The sequence below is a fragment of the Corythoichthys intestinalis genome, chromosome 15 (assembly GCF_030265065.1).
Source record: "Corythoichthys intestinalis isolate RoL2023-P3 chromosome 15, ASM3026506v1, whole genome shotgun sequence".
NCBI lineage: Eukaryota > Metazoa > Chordata > Actinopteri > Syngnathiformes > Syngnathidae > Corythoichthys > Corythoichthys intestinalis.
Window position 1 is genome coordinate 5,450,019 of NC_080409.1, and position 17,269 is coordinate 5,467,287.

General features: G+C 39.0%; 2 protein-coding genes across 3 annotated transcripts in view; one reads left to right on the plus strand and one right to left on the minus strand.

Moving 5' to 3' along the window:
- The window catches only part of ddx24 (DEAD (Asp-Glu-Ala-Asp) box helicase 24), a 22,090-nt gene extending 16,444 nt beyond the window's left edge, over positions 1 to 5,646 (plus strand). For both annotated transcript variants that reach the window (XM_057859616.1, XM_057859615.1), the window contains 4 exons: positions 354 to 429; positions 3,142 to 3,330; positions 3,406 to 3,535; positions 4,463 to 5,646. In XM_057859616.1, coding sequence (XP_057715599.1) covers positions 354 to 429; positions 3,142 to 3,330; positions 3,406 to 3,535; positions 4,463 to 4,722 — 655 coding nt within the window. In that variant the 3' untranslated portion in view covers positions 4,723 to 5,646. The remainder of the gene's footprint in view (positions 1 to 353; positions 430 to 3,141; positions 3,331 to 3,405; positions 3,536 to 4,462) is intronic.
- LOC130931108 (ubiquitin thioesterase OTUB2-like) lies at positions 4,042 to 16,783 on the minus strand. The gene is made up of 5 exons (XM_057859617.1): positions 16,571 to 16,783; positions 16,383 to 16,501; positions 16,233 to 16,317; positions 11,229 to 11,420; positions 4,042 to 6,871 (listed from the first exon to the last, which is right to left on the minus strand). The coding sequence occupies exons 1-5, from the start codon at positions 16,664 to 16,666 to the stop codon at positions 6,665 to 6,667; spliced, it is 699 nt and encodes a 232-aa protein (XP_057715600.1). The 5' UTR covers positions 16,667 to 16,783; the 3' UTR covers positions 4,042 to 6,664.
- Between the last annotated feature and the right edge of the window lie 486 nt (positions 16,784 to 17,269).

A 17,269-nucleotide genomic window follows, 5' to 3' on the forward strand; every position in this document is an offset into this window, starting at 1 on the left:
TGGGTAAAGCTTCGTCCAATCCTCTCTCAGAGGTGGCAAAAGCAACTAAATTCAGTGTATTTATACACTTAGAGACGTGAACGCGTCATGTCCTTCAGGAGCATGCTCTGGTCTGATGTGGTTAAATAAAATATAACACTTTTGGAATTTTTGGATAGTTATTTTGTAGGGGGACTTAAAGGGTTAATTCCGATTTAAGCGAAAATTCAGGTTACGTTGCCAATGTAAGAACGGAAAACATTTGACCCGGGGACTACCTGTACACACATCTGTGGTCAGCGTATTTTTAATTATGTAAATTCAATGTACAGTCGACTGACCTCAAAATTGATCTTTTATTGTGTTTTCTGCAGTTGTGTGTTGCTGACGACTGACGTGGCTGCAAGAGGGCTGGATATCCCCAATGTGCAGCATGTCATTCACTACCAGGTAACGTTTGTCACTCAATATTCAGAGATATGGCATATAATGTTGCTGGGTTATTCTTGCAGAACAGCAAACATTGTCACCGAATTGTATTGTCATAGGCAGTATAGTTTTCATCAGCGATGACAGTAATGAAAATATTCCGTCAACGAACAATTTTTTTCATGACGATGACGTGACGAGCTAAAAACGTGTCTTAGGACACTAAAAGATAATGAGACGGACGCCAGTTTTCATCTGACGAGATGAGAAGATGAAAGTTCACCATAGTTCTTAAAGTGCCTAAGACAGCAAAAAGCATGCTTATTTAATATTTTACGCGGTATTTTATGCTTCTGAATGAAATGGACTGCTTCGATGTGTGTGGAAGCGATGGCTATATTTATTCATTTTTTTTAATCCCGCGCCATTTTTTAATCCCGCGCCATGAAAATGAGTGACTTTCGGCTCCAGTCTCGGGTTGGGGAAGAAGGCAAATGTGACGTCAGCGGTATAGATTATCCTCACAATACAGCCATTACTATACAGCATGCAGAAAGACTGCGGATTCAGGCGATTTTGCAGATTAATTCGTTTATTTTTCACATCACGCTAGCCTAATGTGCTGCAGGCTTTTGTTGCTGCACCAGGTAGAAGGGTTTCAAAAAGGGGTTTTTCAAAAAGTTCCCGGTCACCGTGAAGAATGGCCAAAACAAGTCCGACAACTGTGGGACCATTGGACTGACGAGGAAGTGAGTAAACTACGTGTTTTGTAATATGTCAAATACTGGGATCATGGCACAAGTTTTAATTAGGAGGTGGCTTGCATTTTGTGGCTGACAATACTCCCTGTTCGGCTTGTCACACACCATGGTCACTTCCACCCCCTTGGTCCTCTTTGTGTGGCCACCAGTAGACCACCATCCTCAGCTTGGGCTCGGGCAGCCCTCCGCTCTGACGTCAGCTGGTTTGTCCACCCAGAATGCGCTATTTTAGGCGTTCATTCCCCTCTCCCCCCTCTCTGCCTGCCCACCAGAGCAGCATCAGAACGACGAGCTTGTAACTTTGCTCGTCGCCGGGGCTTGGCCAGATCGGTGAAGACAATCAACCCCGCTGCCATGTGTGACATGAGTAGTTTTGTGTGATTTTTGTTTTTCGAAAGGCGAGAATAAGACTCTGAAGCTGCTCAGTTCGGGTTAGCATGTCGGCTAGCTGTCACCCCTCATGTTTTGTTAACGCTCTTTCCTCCGTCTCCGAAGCTGGGGCAGGAAAATGACAAAGGACGGACTAACTCCGGTGGCATAAAATACCGTTCGGGAGAGGAAGAAGTCGGCAGTTTTGACCATTATGTTATAATTTTGCCCTGTCGAACTGAATAAATGCATTTTTAATATTTCATATTCATCACAAGACTGTTATTTGTCATGACGATATCATTTATTTAGCAATTGGGGAACAATACTTAGAATATCCTGCCAAATAATTGGAGTAGAAAGGTTAAAACAATGATGACATTTTGCTGCTCTCGGTTGAATTTTCCTCGGAAACATATGTCTGTAAGTAATTGTTTACTATAACATATGAACGTGCAATATATGTTTATTTCTGTGGTGAAGGGTCAAATGTACAGAACTTCATAAGTTGTTGTGTTATAGAAGCCAGCCAGTGCTTTAGTAGCTCAAGCTACTAGTGTACTATGCTATACATACAGTGGGGAGAACAAGTATTTGATACACTGCCAATTTGTTCTCCCCACTGTATAATAGTTGTATATATGTGTATTGTGCAGTTTGTTGTATATTCAGTATTGAATATGTGTATTTTTCTGTTGTACTTTCACAATATTAAGACGACTGTCTTCCCATAAAAGCAAGAAAAGACCAAGCCTTGTGGTTTATGGAAGTGCATTCATTCTTAGATGGCTGTCGGGCAGTGCAGAAGTGAAACAAACTGTTTTGTTCATGTCATTATGAAAAATCTGGTGAGATCAAAGGCAAATCTAAGTTGAATCCACTAGTCTTTTTTTTTTTTTTTTTTTTTTTTTACTTCCAGGTGTTCAAAAACTGATGTTATGCATTTAAAAAATTATATATTTATTATCGGTTATCGGTATCTGCTTTGAGGAGCAGGAAGTTATCGATATCGGTATCGTTTCCAAAAAATGGATATTGTGCACCCCTAACAATGTGTGACATTTCCTGATTGTATTTGTAGTTAGCACGCATCGTAGCAGTGTTTGGTCGTGTCACTCATGTAACGTGATGCACCGCCCCGCACACACTCGCTGACTCACCGGCCAGGCTTCTTTTGTGAAAGGTGTCAGGTCAGGTGCTGCTTTGTGAGTTTTGTTTTCATATCTTTGCTCGATATGCCATGTTGCTTTAGTATTTAAAGGCCTGTGCTGAGTGATCATCACACACTAAATGTAGCTTTTAGCGGTTGCATAGCGTTCGCTTTTGTAATAGCAATGCATTGGCAACTCTTTTTGCGGTCAGTTCGTGGCATCCAGGTGAGTTTAATTCATTGTAAATGTACTGTTTTCTGCCGAGTGTGTATTATCATGAAGATGGTAATTTCCTTGTACACTCTATAATTATGTGCTTGTCTGTCAATGTTCATTCGAAATTAAAAAAAAAAAAAAAACGAAGACTACTAAGTATTTTCGTCCAAAATACCAAGACAAAAATTAAAAGGGCTACCAAAAACATTTGTATTCACGTATTTCTCCACATTCAGGTTCCTCGAACATCAGAGACATACGTCCATCGCAGCGGCAGGACGGCCAGAGCTACGAAAGAGGGCCTCAGTTTGCTGCTCATCGGTCCCGATGACGTGCTCAACTTCAAAAAGATTTACAGGAACCTAGGAAAAGACGAGGAGCTTCCCACGTTCCCCGTTGAGATCCAGTGCATGGCGGCGATCAAGGCAAATGCCGCCACTTAAGTCCTCTATTGGTCCTTTAAATGTTTTTACTCTTTTAAAATGTGAATGTAAATACAGGAGCGCGTCAACTTGGCCAGGAAGATAGAAAAGATTGAGTTCTACAACAGCAGGCAAAAACATCACAACTCCTGGTTGAGGCAAACGGCAGAAGCGATGGAAATTGATGTAGACGAAGACCTCTTGTTAGGTGAGCGTCATTGAGAATCCAAATTTCAAACGGATTAAATACAACCCCTAGTAGAAAGTATGGAATCACCAGTCTCTGACGAGCACTCACCCAGACATTTTATCATGTAGAACAAACTCAGATAAAAAGCTTGAAATAATAATGAATTAGTTCAAAAGTACAACTCTTTAGCATTCAGAAACACTAAAAGAAATGAATAGAAAACATTGTGGTTGTAAGTAAAAGCTTGCAGTCTCCGAGGCATGGACTTGATGAGTATTATTCATTAATTTGGTGCCAACTCTGATTGAAGTTGCCAGATCATCCTTGCAGGTTGGAGCCTTGATATGGACCAGTTTTTTCAATTTCCACCACAGGTTGAGGTCTGAGCTATTTGCAGGCCATGACATTGACTGGATGAGTCTTTCTCCAAGGAATGCTTAAACAGTTTTAGCTCTGTGGCATGATGCATTGTCATCTTGGAAAATGACAAACATATTTTCAATTGAAGGGATAAGAAACCGGCCTAAAATTTCAATGTAAACTTGTGCATTTATTGAAGATTTAACCACAGCCATCTCCTCAGTTACTTTGCTTGACAAGCAGCCCCATATCATCAAGGACTGAGGGAATTTTGATGTTTTCTTCAGGCAGTCATCTTTTTCAATCTCACTGGAACAGCACCAAACAGAAGTTCCAGCATTAACACCTTTTCCAATGCAGATTCTTGACTTTTGACACCTCTTCCAATGCAGATTCTTGACTCTTGTCAAGGTGTTGATGCTGAAACTTTTTCGAGATTGCACTTTTGAACTAATTTTTTAAAAAGCTTTTTATCAGTTTGTTCTACATGATAAAATATATGAGTGAGTGCTCGTCCGAGACCGGTGATTCCATACTTTTTCTAAGGGTTGTAGAAAGAACTGACCAATTAGCATTCTTTTGCAGGGAAGGGGAGGGACGAGGATGATGATCGAGAGCAACAGATGATGGTGAAAGGCATGAAGAAACACTTGAAGCATCTCATCTCTCAGAATGTGTTTAAGAGTGTGACCAAGACCAAATACCCCACTCAGATGGGACGCCTGTGCACGGCTCAGCTGTCTGTCATAGGTGAGCAAAGTGCCCTCATGAGATTGACAGCGCAGAAGAAAACACAAACTGGTGTGCCGCAGCACAAAAAAGGCAAGAAAAAAAGCCGGCGCTGAACTAAAATGCGCCATTTAAGAACAGGATTTCGGACAGCTATCGTATACACTGCAGTTTCATCCAAATAAAGATGACTCTTTTAAAAAAACATTTTAATTATGCAGGAGGAAATAAATTGACGAACATCAGCCAAACAGTGTATAAAAACAATAGGTATTACAATCTGATTAGTGTGTGAACAGCAGTCACTGTCTGAAACATGAACCAATTCCCCATGTCTGTGACTAGAGGGGAGACCTGTGTGAAGTTGGCCCCCCATCAAACGCAAATTAATAGAAAAATTGTCATTGGTTTGTGCTGTGATCGTTTTTGAAATATTAAAACTTCTTTTATAGGTCAATCAGCCACCTATCGATTAAAAAAATGTTGTCAATGAAATGTGCTGCTCTGGTTTTTGAGATATTTTGTGTGTTGACGTCACGCAACATTCCCATTTATTGCAAAACGGACTTAAATGGCGCCATTCAATACGCCTCGCCTCCCTCGCCTACAATGTTATTTCTGCTTGTTTTCTCCGGTAATCTGTCAAAAAAGAACAGGCCGATCAAACACTGCTGCTATGGAACTTGTAGAAACGGCTTTAGACATGACATATGAAGGACGTTTTCTTCATATATTTCCCGAAACCAAAAACCCCGGAGGAAAAAATGTAAAGAATGGATCAACTTGCACGGACGTCCGAAAGACCAGTTTAAGGCAAGCAAGGTGAAGCCATTCACATTTCATATGCAGTAAACATTTTGTTGGGGACCATGGTCCTTCAGAGGATGAAGAGGTAAGCCATTTTGATATTTTTACTTATTTTTCAGCATGGCGTTTTGCCGTGCTGCATGTCTGACAATGAATGACCTGAAAAAAATTAAAATGGTATCTGACTGCCACGCTTGTTACCCTTTCTGTTGTAAAAAAAAAACAAAAAACAACAACAAGTGGGGGGGGGGTGTAAAAATACAGAAATAAGATTTGTTAAAAGTTCGTTGGCTGTCACTGTGTAGCATTTGCGATCGCTGCACGAAAATAAAAATGTAAATTACCCCCAAGAACGGTCAGAGACTTAAGACAACCAGAGGATATAATGTATGAGACAGACGGGGCATATGGTGGTAAAGAATAGTTGAAACAGAATGTCAGTGGCATAAGGCAATGCACATAAGAAAGACGTGTATATAAAACGTCTTTTTTTACTCAAGCCATCTTTAACTGACTATTTGTATGTTCTTCCACATCTTTACCAGTGAATTCGGTCTTTAACTGAATATTTGTATGTTCTTCCACATCTTTACCAGTGAATTTGGCCCCAGAGACATTTTCGGACAGAATTGGTAGGCTTAGCTCAGTGAACATCTCCTTCGTACACCATTTCCACGCATTTACTATTTAGAGACAAACGGGAGGTTGACCCGCCTCGTAACAATTGGTAACGTCATGACTATTAATGAGCAAAAGTAAAGCGTTGCTTGCGGTACGCCATTGTAGGGAAACCCCACCGTTATTGAGAGATGGTACACTTTGTCAGCTGCGACAAAGGTGCTGAGATATGTTGGCTGGTAGCGTTGTTTTCTTTGTTCCGTAAAGCCACGTTAGGATTTGATGCAGTCGTCGTCCTAGGTCTGGCTGCTGCTACTGGTTTCTGACTGAAGACAATGCTAGCAGCATAAACGAATAGCACCATTTCTGGTCTATTTTGCAATAAATGGGGGGCTGTGTGACATCGTCACTTGAAATTAATAAACGATAGCAGCACAAACTAGCACAAATGATTGATGCCATTTTTAATCAAAATGAGGGTGCTTGTTGACCTCAGATTGACCAATAAAAAATTGTTAACATCTCAAAAAAAAAAATTCCTTTTGGGCTCTCGTTTTTGAAAACGATGTGACAATTTTTCTGTAAAGTTGCATCTGATGGAAGGGCCAACTTTACCGAGGTAGAGGGGAGCAGTCAGGGTGGTGGTCGGGGGCCCAGAATACTAAAGTGTGATATGTGGTGGAGGAGGTGCATGGAGGGCTCTGAACCACAGGGGATAACGTGATGCACCAACTGCTCATCTTCACCGTCCACTGAGACGACGTGGATGCAGATGTCCAGCGCTTGAGTAAGAGCTAGAATGGCCACATGGTCACACTGCATTCCCATAGCTTCCACTTCCTGCACAAAAATTGAAACCAGTTATAGGAAATTGACTATAAAGCAAGGATTAAAGTGTTGCAACATATGTGAATCTTCAATATTTCATTTATACTGTAAATTACCATTTCTTTTGTGAATTTTTGTTCTTTCAGTGACCTCGCTTATCTGTTTTAAAGCTCAAATGTAGCACCTAACAAAGATTTCTTACTCCTGCTACTGAGTGTGATTAGTGATGGCCGAGTGAGACTTGTGTGGAGCTCTGAATTTTTTCACGAAACCTGCTCAAGGCTTCAATGATACTTTTTAAGGTGGTCATTAAAAGGAAAGTGCAACTGAGCAGTGTTGAGTCTCTTGTATTCTGCAACATACCTAATTTAAATGCACGGCACACCCCAGTTTGACTCAGGATATATGGGGTCAGTAAAGAGCATTAAAGGGATCACGAGTATAAAGACTTGTAGGCACTAATAAGCCACAATCGTTCTATTAAGATGTTGTTAGAAACATAAAATATTTAAAGATCCAATATTTAGTAAACGTTTTGACCTACGGAGGACGCCATGTTTTACAGGCGCAATGCACGCCTCGGGGCGATGATGTGGTTTGATTGTACTAGAATAATAGCGGTGCTCATTACTAGCGAAGCTAATATGACGACTAGCATGATTTAGTCACATTGAGCTTCTGGTCAGATTGTTTTGTTACAGAGCTGTGGGATGAGTTTCCGACATCGTACCTGCATCCAATTCCAGCTTATTAGCAGTGTCTCTAAACCTATCCTTAGCGGCTTGCCAAGATATTAACTTGCTGCCATTTGGACGTTTGTATTCTCGTTTCCTTCGTTGCTAGTTGCATCCTTGTTTTTTTTCATTCGTCCAACCTTGCTTCCACATTCATGTACCGTTTGTTTTTCATTCGAGGACTTGTGCAGCTAATAGATCGATCGATGTAGAAAAAAAGCATGGTCCTTGTGATGTTAATATTACGAAACAATGTGGTCTTGAAAGCTACCTGCATGCAGCAAACGTGCTTTAAGTACAAATAAAGTACACGACAGTCCTCATGTCTCAATGTGAAAAATTATAATCTGTTGGGCCAAAAATGACACGAACTAGGTTGATACTTTCATTTGTTTTCCGTGTCACGTAAGCATTTATTTACGCCGTATTCATGTTGCACATTAGAACTGTCCCGACTAGTCGACATAGTCGACGTCATCGATGACGTAAATCCGTCGACGAGCACAACATCCCGTCGACGGTTAATGAAGGGTTAAAAAAATATATGCGTGGAAAGTTAGAATGTCGGATGCTCTGTTTGCAAGCGGGGAAAGTGGCACAAAGCCAAAAAAAGCGCACCAGAGTGTCCAAAACATTGCCTTATTTCAAAGAAACAAAGGAAAGTACACTCTTCTGTCCTGTCTCTTCAATGCCAAGCTTGGCTGCACGTCGGCCGTGAATAAACACCTCAAGCGCCTTCACGCAGTTTGTAATTTTTTTTTCTTTCATTTTTTGTACACCAGAGAGTGCTGTCGCCTTACTAAATAATAATGTTTCATTGACAATGGGCCTATAAGTGCTATTAGTATTGTTCTTAATGCTAATTGAAAGGTTTATTTCATGTTATGGTTTATTTTATGGTACAGAAAATTATATAAGGTTAAAAGGTCATAAATATACACAGTATATACAGTGATTGCACTCAAGGGAGAGATTGTCAATGATAAGGTAATAAATTAAGGTAAAGGCAATTCATATAGGCAATTCATTGATATATAAATAAGGTTTAAAAGGAAAAAGGTGAAAAGTTTTTGTTAATTTCTAATTGTGTTGCTTTATTTGTGTGCACCGTAGCTCTTACAGTGTGTTTACATCAAGGATGGAATAAAAGTTGTAAACCATCAGTTTAAGAGACCATCTTTTCAATCGGGATGCTACACTAGTTAATTCTATCAGCATTTGAACTCATTGTTTATTTGTGATTTATTATTGTTATTTACGTGTTTATTTGTACTTTAATAAATAATTTGAGTGTTCCAAAATGTTTTTTGTGAATTGATAAGCGTCAACAAAAATTTCATTGCTAAATTGGTTAAAAAAAAAAAAAAAAAAAAAAAAATTTAATTTAATTATTAGATTAGTCGACTAATCGTAAAAATAGTCGGCTGACTAATCGGGAGAAAATTAGTCGTTTGGGACAGCCCTATTGCACATGTATGTTTATAATGTCATTTGTTTATTTAGCACCTTTGGATAAGGTGCTACATCTGAGAACACCAGCAGGACGATCATCATTCTGGACAGCGCTTTTACGTGACAAAAATATAATGGTGAACTGGTTCCGATCGGGTGCGGTGACGGAGGCAGAGCCCATTACACGTCTCGGTTTAGGCAAACTGCATCAAAGTTTGCGTGTGCTGTGATGCTATCTGTAAAAATCAAACTGCTGCGTTTCACTCGATATCCTAAGCACATGATAGCTCTGGATGCTAACGAGCTCCATAATTATATTGGAATTAAGTTTGATCACACAATAGTTTCCTGTGAAGATCTGCAAAAACAAGTTCTTGACGGCAAACACTCTCCTGCTACGTCACTAGAGGAACTTGCCACATGAACATTTCCGTTTTTTGTGCTCTTGTCTTCTCATCCAGTCGTTGCTGTTCATTTTGCTTTTGCTATTTGTTATGTAAAACATCGGCAATGCTGTCCTGCTTATTAATGGTCCGCTCGGGTTCAAATTGAAAGGGCCGAACAGATGACATGTTTGTGTCACTAGTCATTCTCTGAAAGCCGTGCAGCGCCATCCGTTGACGTCACTGCTCACAGTGCAATGCGATGTCAACAACAATGGCGACCTACTAGTTAAAATAATTTCGCAAATTTTATAAAAACGAAAACATCGGGTTTTAATGTCAAATTATTATAACTTTTACTAACATTTATCTTTTAAGTCTTTGTGGATCTCTTTAAGAGTCAAATGGATTTTTTCAACAACAAAAAAATCAGGGCTTAAAAAGCATTCAACAACGTTCAAGGCATTAAAAATTATGTATGTAATTATTTAAAAAACATTTTTTTACATAATTTCAGTTGTCCGATATTATCGGGTAGCTGCTAATAACTGCCAATTAAAGAACTTTAAAATGATATCGGATAATATTGACATAGGTTATGGGCCAATGTGTGTGTTGACTTCAAAAGTGAGTGTAAAATCTTTTTGTGCAAGGGTTGGTCACAACTTGGCACAGCAGTTATGCTTATTGACCATTAGGTATCTCCAAACCCAGATGTTTGGGATTTGTTATGTGAGCAGGCCATTTCCATCCATGGTGCAAAAATCAAATGGACAATAAAACTAATAAATTATCAACTCAGACCTACTTAATTCACTACTACTTACTCACTACTACTAATTCAGTACTACTGTACTAAAGCTATGTGCCTTTGTTATTTTGAGCCAGAAGCACTGTGAGCCATATGGGATATGGCAATGCCTTATTGGTACTTTGCATTTGATCCAAAAAACTGATATTTGCACTTTTGATTTCAACAATAAATCCAGTGCTGCAATATAGGCACTTTTTCCATAACTTCCTTTGAAGTTGTTCTTTCATTTTTCACAGAATGTTTATTGGAATACCTGGAAGTTGTTCATTTATCATTATTAAAGTATCCAGTGGGGCATCACAATACAATTAGCCATAATATGTTAAATCCACGACCGCATATATCAGTAGTGGTTTGATATCAGTATCGGATTTTGGAGTTGGATAATATCGGCTATTGGTTAAAAAGCCATTATCAAACAACTCACAAGACATGGTTTAGGAAGTGGTGTATCATTATGGAGAGTGTTGTTTATGGTTCTTTGTTGGAATGTTGCACATATGTGAGCCCGTTTTTGTTTGTAAATTTGTATAATTGTGTTAATTGGAAAAAAAAAAAAAAAAATTGTGTGTGTGAAACAAGGGCGTAGGTTTGCATAGGGACATAACAGCATGATATAATGAGTTCAGTTATATTCGTAATTTCGATTGTCTTCAACTATGTTGTAAGGATAGAACTGACCCTACCATTATGAAGTGAATGTTTTCAAACTTAAATTTACCCCATTTCACTTGCTGAATGTGCCGGTCCATTTCCCCCCTCCTTAAATGTACGTTTCATTGGCTGATGACATGACCCACCCCCGACACACACTCACACAACCCCAACAGAAATATAGGTAAAAAAACATGCCGCCTCCTCCACCCCGTTCAAAGAGGGTTTTTAAAAAGTTTTTTTTTCATCGAACATGACCAAATCCCGCCTTGGGGCGGAGCTTTGCATGTCCACTAAGTATGATGTGTTTGATTACTATTTCTCTCACTGACTTTGTGACAGTAGGCCTGCAGACTGGGTGCCTCCACAAAGTTGCAGAAGTCGTCAGCGTGGTTCTGCAGGTGCGCGGACGTGAGCAGGCGCAGGTACTGCACCACGCTGTCTGAGGTCACTTGATCGTTGAAGAGCTTGCACAACGTCTCCTCCTGATTGCTACCCTCACAATGCTCGATGACGTTGAGGACCTTTTAAGAAGCCAAAATCATTTCATTCAGGTTATATGTTGGATCTTATTAGATTGTGTGGAAATGTTTATTTTTTGATGAAAGCCGAACAGCGCTTTGGGTCTTAGGCACATCGGCCTCACTGTTCAGGGTTTGCGCGGATCCTTAATAAGTTGTCTTAAATTTAAAATCCGGATAATCAAGGTCTCAATTGACTTAAACTTAATGGAAAATTGCAGTAGGTGTTAAATTTCCCAGATGATGCGTATTAGAGCTGCAACTAACGATTACTTTCATAATCGATTGTTTTCAATTACCTTCACAATTTACCTTGACGTTGCTTCAAGTGCCTATGACAGGATAAAAAAAATAAATAAAATAGCACTATTATGTAGTGATGTTACGCTCGAAGCAGACGCTCGAGACAAGTGTCGAGCGCTCGCGGCAGAAGTATGTCAAATCAGTCGTCCCGATATCTCGCTGGATCCAGTGGAACAGCTAGTGACGTCACGCTCGAAGCAGACGCCCGACAAGTGTCGAGCGCTCGCAGCAACAAGTATCCCGATACGTTCTACTGATGTCTCGCTTCATTCAGTGGAAAATCACCTGGCCGCGGAAGCGAAGCGTTGAGACGTCACACGCGTGTCGGCCGTGACCGTCGACGTGTCACTCAGGTACGGAGGGGTCGAGTCAGTCAATTTGGTTCAGTCAAACTCACAATGCTTATAAAAAGGGGAAATATCCCTCAAAATGTTGTGGGTTGTGAGGAGGAGAGCTTTTGCGCGCATTATGTCATATTGAGAACGAGGGAGAGTAAGGTGAAGTTAGATCAGATTACACATTGGATTAATTTGCAATTGCACATTGTATAGGCATTCATTGACACACTATACGCTGATTTATATAATAGGCACACACACACGCATCCCCCCACCCCACACACACACGTTTGTTTTTCGTGTCAGTTTTTGTGTTAGTTTTTGTGTCTGTCAGTTTTTGTGTTTGTCTATCTGCCAGTTTGTATATTTGTTCGTGCCATGTGAGAGAATATTCTCAAAAGCTGGAGAGGTGATTAGCAAAAAGAGGAACCGGCTGAAACCAAACGCTGCTGAGATGATTTTGTTTTTAAATAAAAATGTGTGAAACACCCAAATCTCTATCCCAGTGTCACTAGCATTCTATATACCAACCAATCATCAAGAGTTCCCTGTTGCACAAGCATTTCCGTTTACATTTAAAAGTTAAACAACAGCTTTTTTTTGGTTTTCGTTATTATTATTTTTTAATTCATCTGGGGGAAGAATACAAAATAAATTTCAGGCCAAGAGTCAAACCCACTACTGCTTACACAGTAGGCAAGGTATGTAACCACCATACCACCCACAGGTTTAGTTGTTCAGGTGACATTTTTTTATTTGGTTATATAAAAGTTCAATGTTTTTGTCCAGCAAATGTCACCATTCTGAATTGTGTCAAATGCCTCGTAGCACTGAACCATTTCAACACATTTGCTTCAGTGGTACAGAAAGCAGTGGTAAAGCAGTGTCGTGACTCACCACACTGATTCGTGGCAAATGCTTCATAACACTGAACCATTTCGACACATTGCTTGATATTGATTCACTGCTTCAGAAACAGACATGTGCCGGTTACCGGTTTCACGGTTCACCGTGGTGTGAAAACGTCGCGGTTTCAAAACCACTAAAATTTTCCGTCAGACCGTAGTACGGTATTCGCCATTTTTCATATGTCAAAAATGCAGCTAGAAGTGGCGTGGCGCGGCAGCGCTCACCCCCTCCCGTTTGTATCTGTGTGTGAAAGTGACTATAGGCTAAACAGCCAGCGAACCCTAAACAAATACTCCAAACATAAAAAGTTCTTTTCTTCAATTTATTGAGCTCTCAAATCGAGATAAGTGGAATATACAAAATGAATACATTTAAAACGTTGTACAATTGTATTTTTCCATGTGTGAGTAGCTAAACAGATTAGCACTATGAAAAAGTTCGCCAAAAACAAAACACATATTTTCCTTTGAAATTCGATATACAAACTAACTAAAAGCTTATAAAAGACGAATGTTAGCCTAGGCTTAGCTGGGAGAGCAACTTCGTCGAGTCTTACAGCCGCAGAGTGAGAAAACAAGCTTGATTCGCTTGAATGAAGGGGGGGGGAAGGCATTGCATCAAAGATCGTTAATTGAGGAAAGATGCTCTTGCCCTAAGCACAAATCCACGTTCGCTGGATCAAGGAGAGGTCTCACTCCCAATGATTTTTTATTTTATTTTTTAGATGAAACCTTTCCACAACAATATTTACATTTTAACTAACTTATACATTTTTAACTAACTTATTAACTTTATGAATTCTTTGTTCTTTCTAACACAAAGGCATGACATCATGTAGACTAGAGTTGACACAGTGGCTGAAAATGGCGAAACTTCACTTGAGCTTTTCAATCCTCAAAAAAATTATGCAGTATAAATTTTTAAAAATTTTATTCAGAAGTTTTTACTTTTTTTATAGAAATTATTCTGTTCTTGCTCTAAACTTGAGCAACTTGAGCTGTGACTGGGTATAGTCTATGTTATATTTTGATTTTATTTAAAATATTTGTTTTTTTTATTGATAATTTATTTATTTTAACAATACATTCATATTCCAATTTGCAAATATGTTCTGAGGAAAAAAATCCTGCTCAATGGAAAAAAAGTTGTTTTTTTTAACCCATACATCTCAAAATAACACATTTTGGAGCTATAATTGTGATACCGTGAAACCGCGGTATTTTTGCTCACGGTTATCGTACCGTCAAAATCTCATACCGGCATATGCCTATTCAGAACGCTTCGGTTTCTCCATCACTACTATTATGTGAAAAAGAATCACATATACAATTTACAACAATTTGGCAAAGGGCAAATGAAAAAAAAAATAGTCTTTTAATCTGCCGTTGCCACGCCTTTCATTAGTGCTCTAGCTAGCGTCCCCAGCTGGCGGATGACATCAGGAGGATCACGATTTCAGCTGATTTAGAATTTAGCCCATTGAGAGGGAAGATTCAATATGAGGAAAATACGACAGAGAGGAGCAAAATGTCATCATTGTTTCAATCTCTCCAATATTTTTACAGGATATTCTTTTTAAGTATTTTGCCCCATTTGCTAAATAAATGGGATAGTCTTGACAAATAAGTCTTTTGCTAAATGGAATATGAAAAATTAAAAATGCATTTATTCAGTACGAAGGGTAAAATGACAGCATAATGGTTAAAACTAGCAACTTCTTCCTCTCCCGAACGTTATTTTATGCCACCGGAGATAGTCCGACTTTTGTAATTTCTTGCCCCGGCTTGGGAGAGTGTAAACTACCCAGGAGGCGTAACAGCTAGCTGACATGCAAACTCGAACCGAGCAGCATTTCAAAGACTTATTTCACCTTTCGAAGCGAAAAATCACACAAAACTACCCCGGCCCATGTCACGTTTTGGCCTATCATCCTCACGCAAGTGCACATTTAAACCAGGGTTCTACGTCACTGACTGCGACAAACTTTGTCCTCACGTCACATATGAGGCCAATGTTTACATTTGGAGTAAATTAGGCTTTTTTTTTTTTTTTTAACAAACTCTTGCTGTGCCTCTTATTGAAAAATGGTATTATGGATAATTATTTTATTGTTATGAATGTACTTAAAAATGAATGAAAGCGGTTGGCTGTGGAAGGTTTTTTTTTTTTTTTTTTTTTTTTTTTAACACAAACGTGCAGGTGTGGACACAATTGCTTCAATCAAAACTTTTTCAATGAAAAATTAAGTGTTCAAATGCAAATTTTTCAGTCTCAAATATTTTTTCACATTCGAAAACTTTTTTCTATGATTGAAAATTTTCTTTTTTGATTGAAGTGATTTTTTTTCTTTTTGAAAATCTATTTTTTTTTAAGCAACCTATTTTTTGATTGGATAATAAAGAGAAAAATGTGGCCCAATTACCAATCAACATTATTTCAATCATAAAAAAATACTTATATATATATATATATATACAGTATATATATAGATTAATCAAAGAAAAATAACTTTCACATGCATTTTTTTGTTTGTTTTTTGAGTTTCAAATTTATTTTTTCATTCAAACACATTTTGATTGAAGCGACTTTTTTGGTTGAAATTACATGTTTTAATTGAAGCAACTTTTTTTTGGATTGAATGATAAAGACACAAATCTACCTCCGCTCAAAGGATACAATTTTTGACTGGGGTAACTACATTGGCACGACACCGGCAGGCGTACCAAATTCAATGGATGACGATCTTGGCGAAAAGTATTGCCTAAGAAAAAAAACGCTCATTGTTAACTTATTATTTTAAATATTCTTGGAAGTTAATTATATAGCTGACACTGCGTTTTGGGGTCATCAACATGTTGTGCCCCCCCTGCCCCAAAAGTCAAACTCCGCCTATGCCTATAATGGTAGGCATGGCTGGACGGCGGATTAAAAGACTCATTTCTCGTCATCTGGGCTTTGCCAAATTGTTGTAGTCGAATCATCTCAAAATATGATTCCAATTCACATCATAATGCTATTTATATTTAAGACTTTTCTCCTGTCGTACGCACTTTAAACTAATACACTGGCAACCTCAAAGGGTAAAACGTCAGCATTAAAAAAAAAAAAAAAAAAAAATTAGCAGGGGCCGAAGCCCCCCCCTAAAATAGGCCTAATAAGACGCTACTGCTGCAACCCTAAAATCAATTGCGTATGCCAGAGACAAAGTATTTCCCAGCTTTCTGACTACTAAATTGAAAAAAAAATAATAATAATAACAATTTACTGTATTCAAGTGCAGTTGGAAGGAACTCTGATCAATTCCTGCAGAGGAGAGGTATTCACTTGTAGAGATGATTTTCTCCTTGAATCTAAACGTCAGATGACACTACTAAGTTTTTAGTTGTGGTCGTTTTTCAAGTTCATAATTGGTTACCCGTGTAGAGCCTTGGTATTGCGCAGAATGGATTCCAAATAGGCGAAGCAAAAGGCTCTGTAAAAACAGTTGCCATCGCCTCGCACTTTCCTCACTGAGGAGAACAAGCCCCTCAGCTCCTGATGAACAACAAAACATGCTTAACGCGAGTGCGCATCCTAGTTTGCGCTACCTGCGACCAAACATACTTGACATTTGCTGGCATGCCTTTTTTGTCGGAGGACCGCGGAGACATCTTCTGTGTTAGACACCAGCCAGCCAGCTTCCATTTTTCCGAGAAACATTCGATTTAGCACAAGCTGGTGGTCGGAATGACGTCGTCACGTCACTTGTCTCCTCGCCATTTCGCCACGTTTAGTTGCGCTAAAAGCGTTTCGCTTGCTTTGTTTTTGGAATTAACGGAAGTATGATAGTACCACGTGTGTTTTTTCTTAAAGAGAAAGTTTACCTTCATAGACTTGGGCGGAGGAGGCGTGTCACTACGATTCAACGACTACGTGAAGTTCTTGCGTCAATTTTATTCTTTGGGAAAAAACATTACGAAACAAATGCGAATGTCGTCATACTTGACGCAAATCCCAATTTACTGGGTAAAAAATGTCAAGTCAGTACATTTAATAGTGCTTAAGTCGTAAATTTAATCATATATTGGTAGAGTAGCCAAACCTTTTGAGAGACAGCGAGAACCAAAAGTGGTATTTGGCATGTTGCGTTTTTTTTTTTTGGCATGGGGCAAATTCATTTTGCCATGTGGCATTTTTTTTTTTGTTATTTGGCAATTTTTTGTCATGTGACAAAATGGATTTTGCTATGTGACATTTTTTTGCCATGTGGCAAAATGGATTTTGCTATGTGGCATTTTTTTGCCATGTGGCAAAATAGATTTT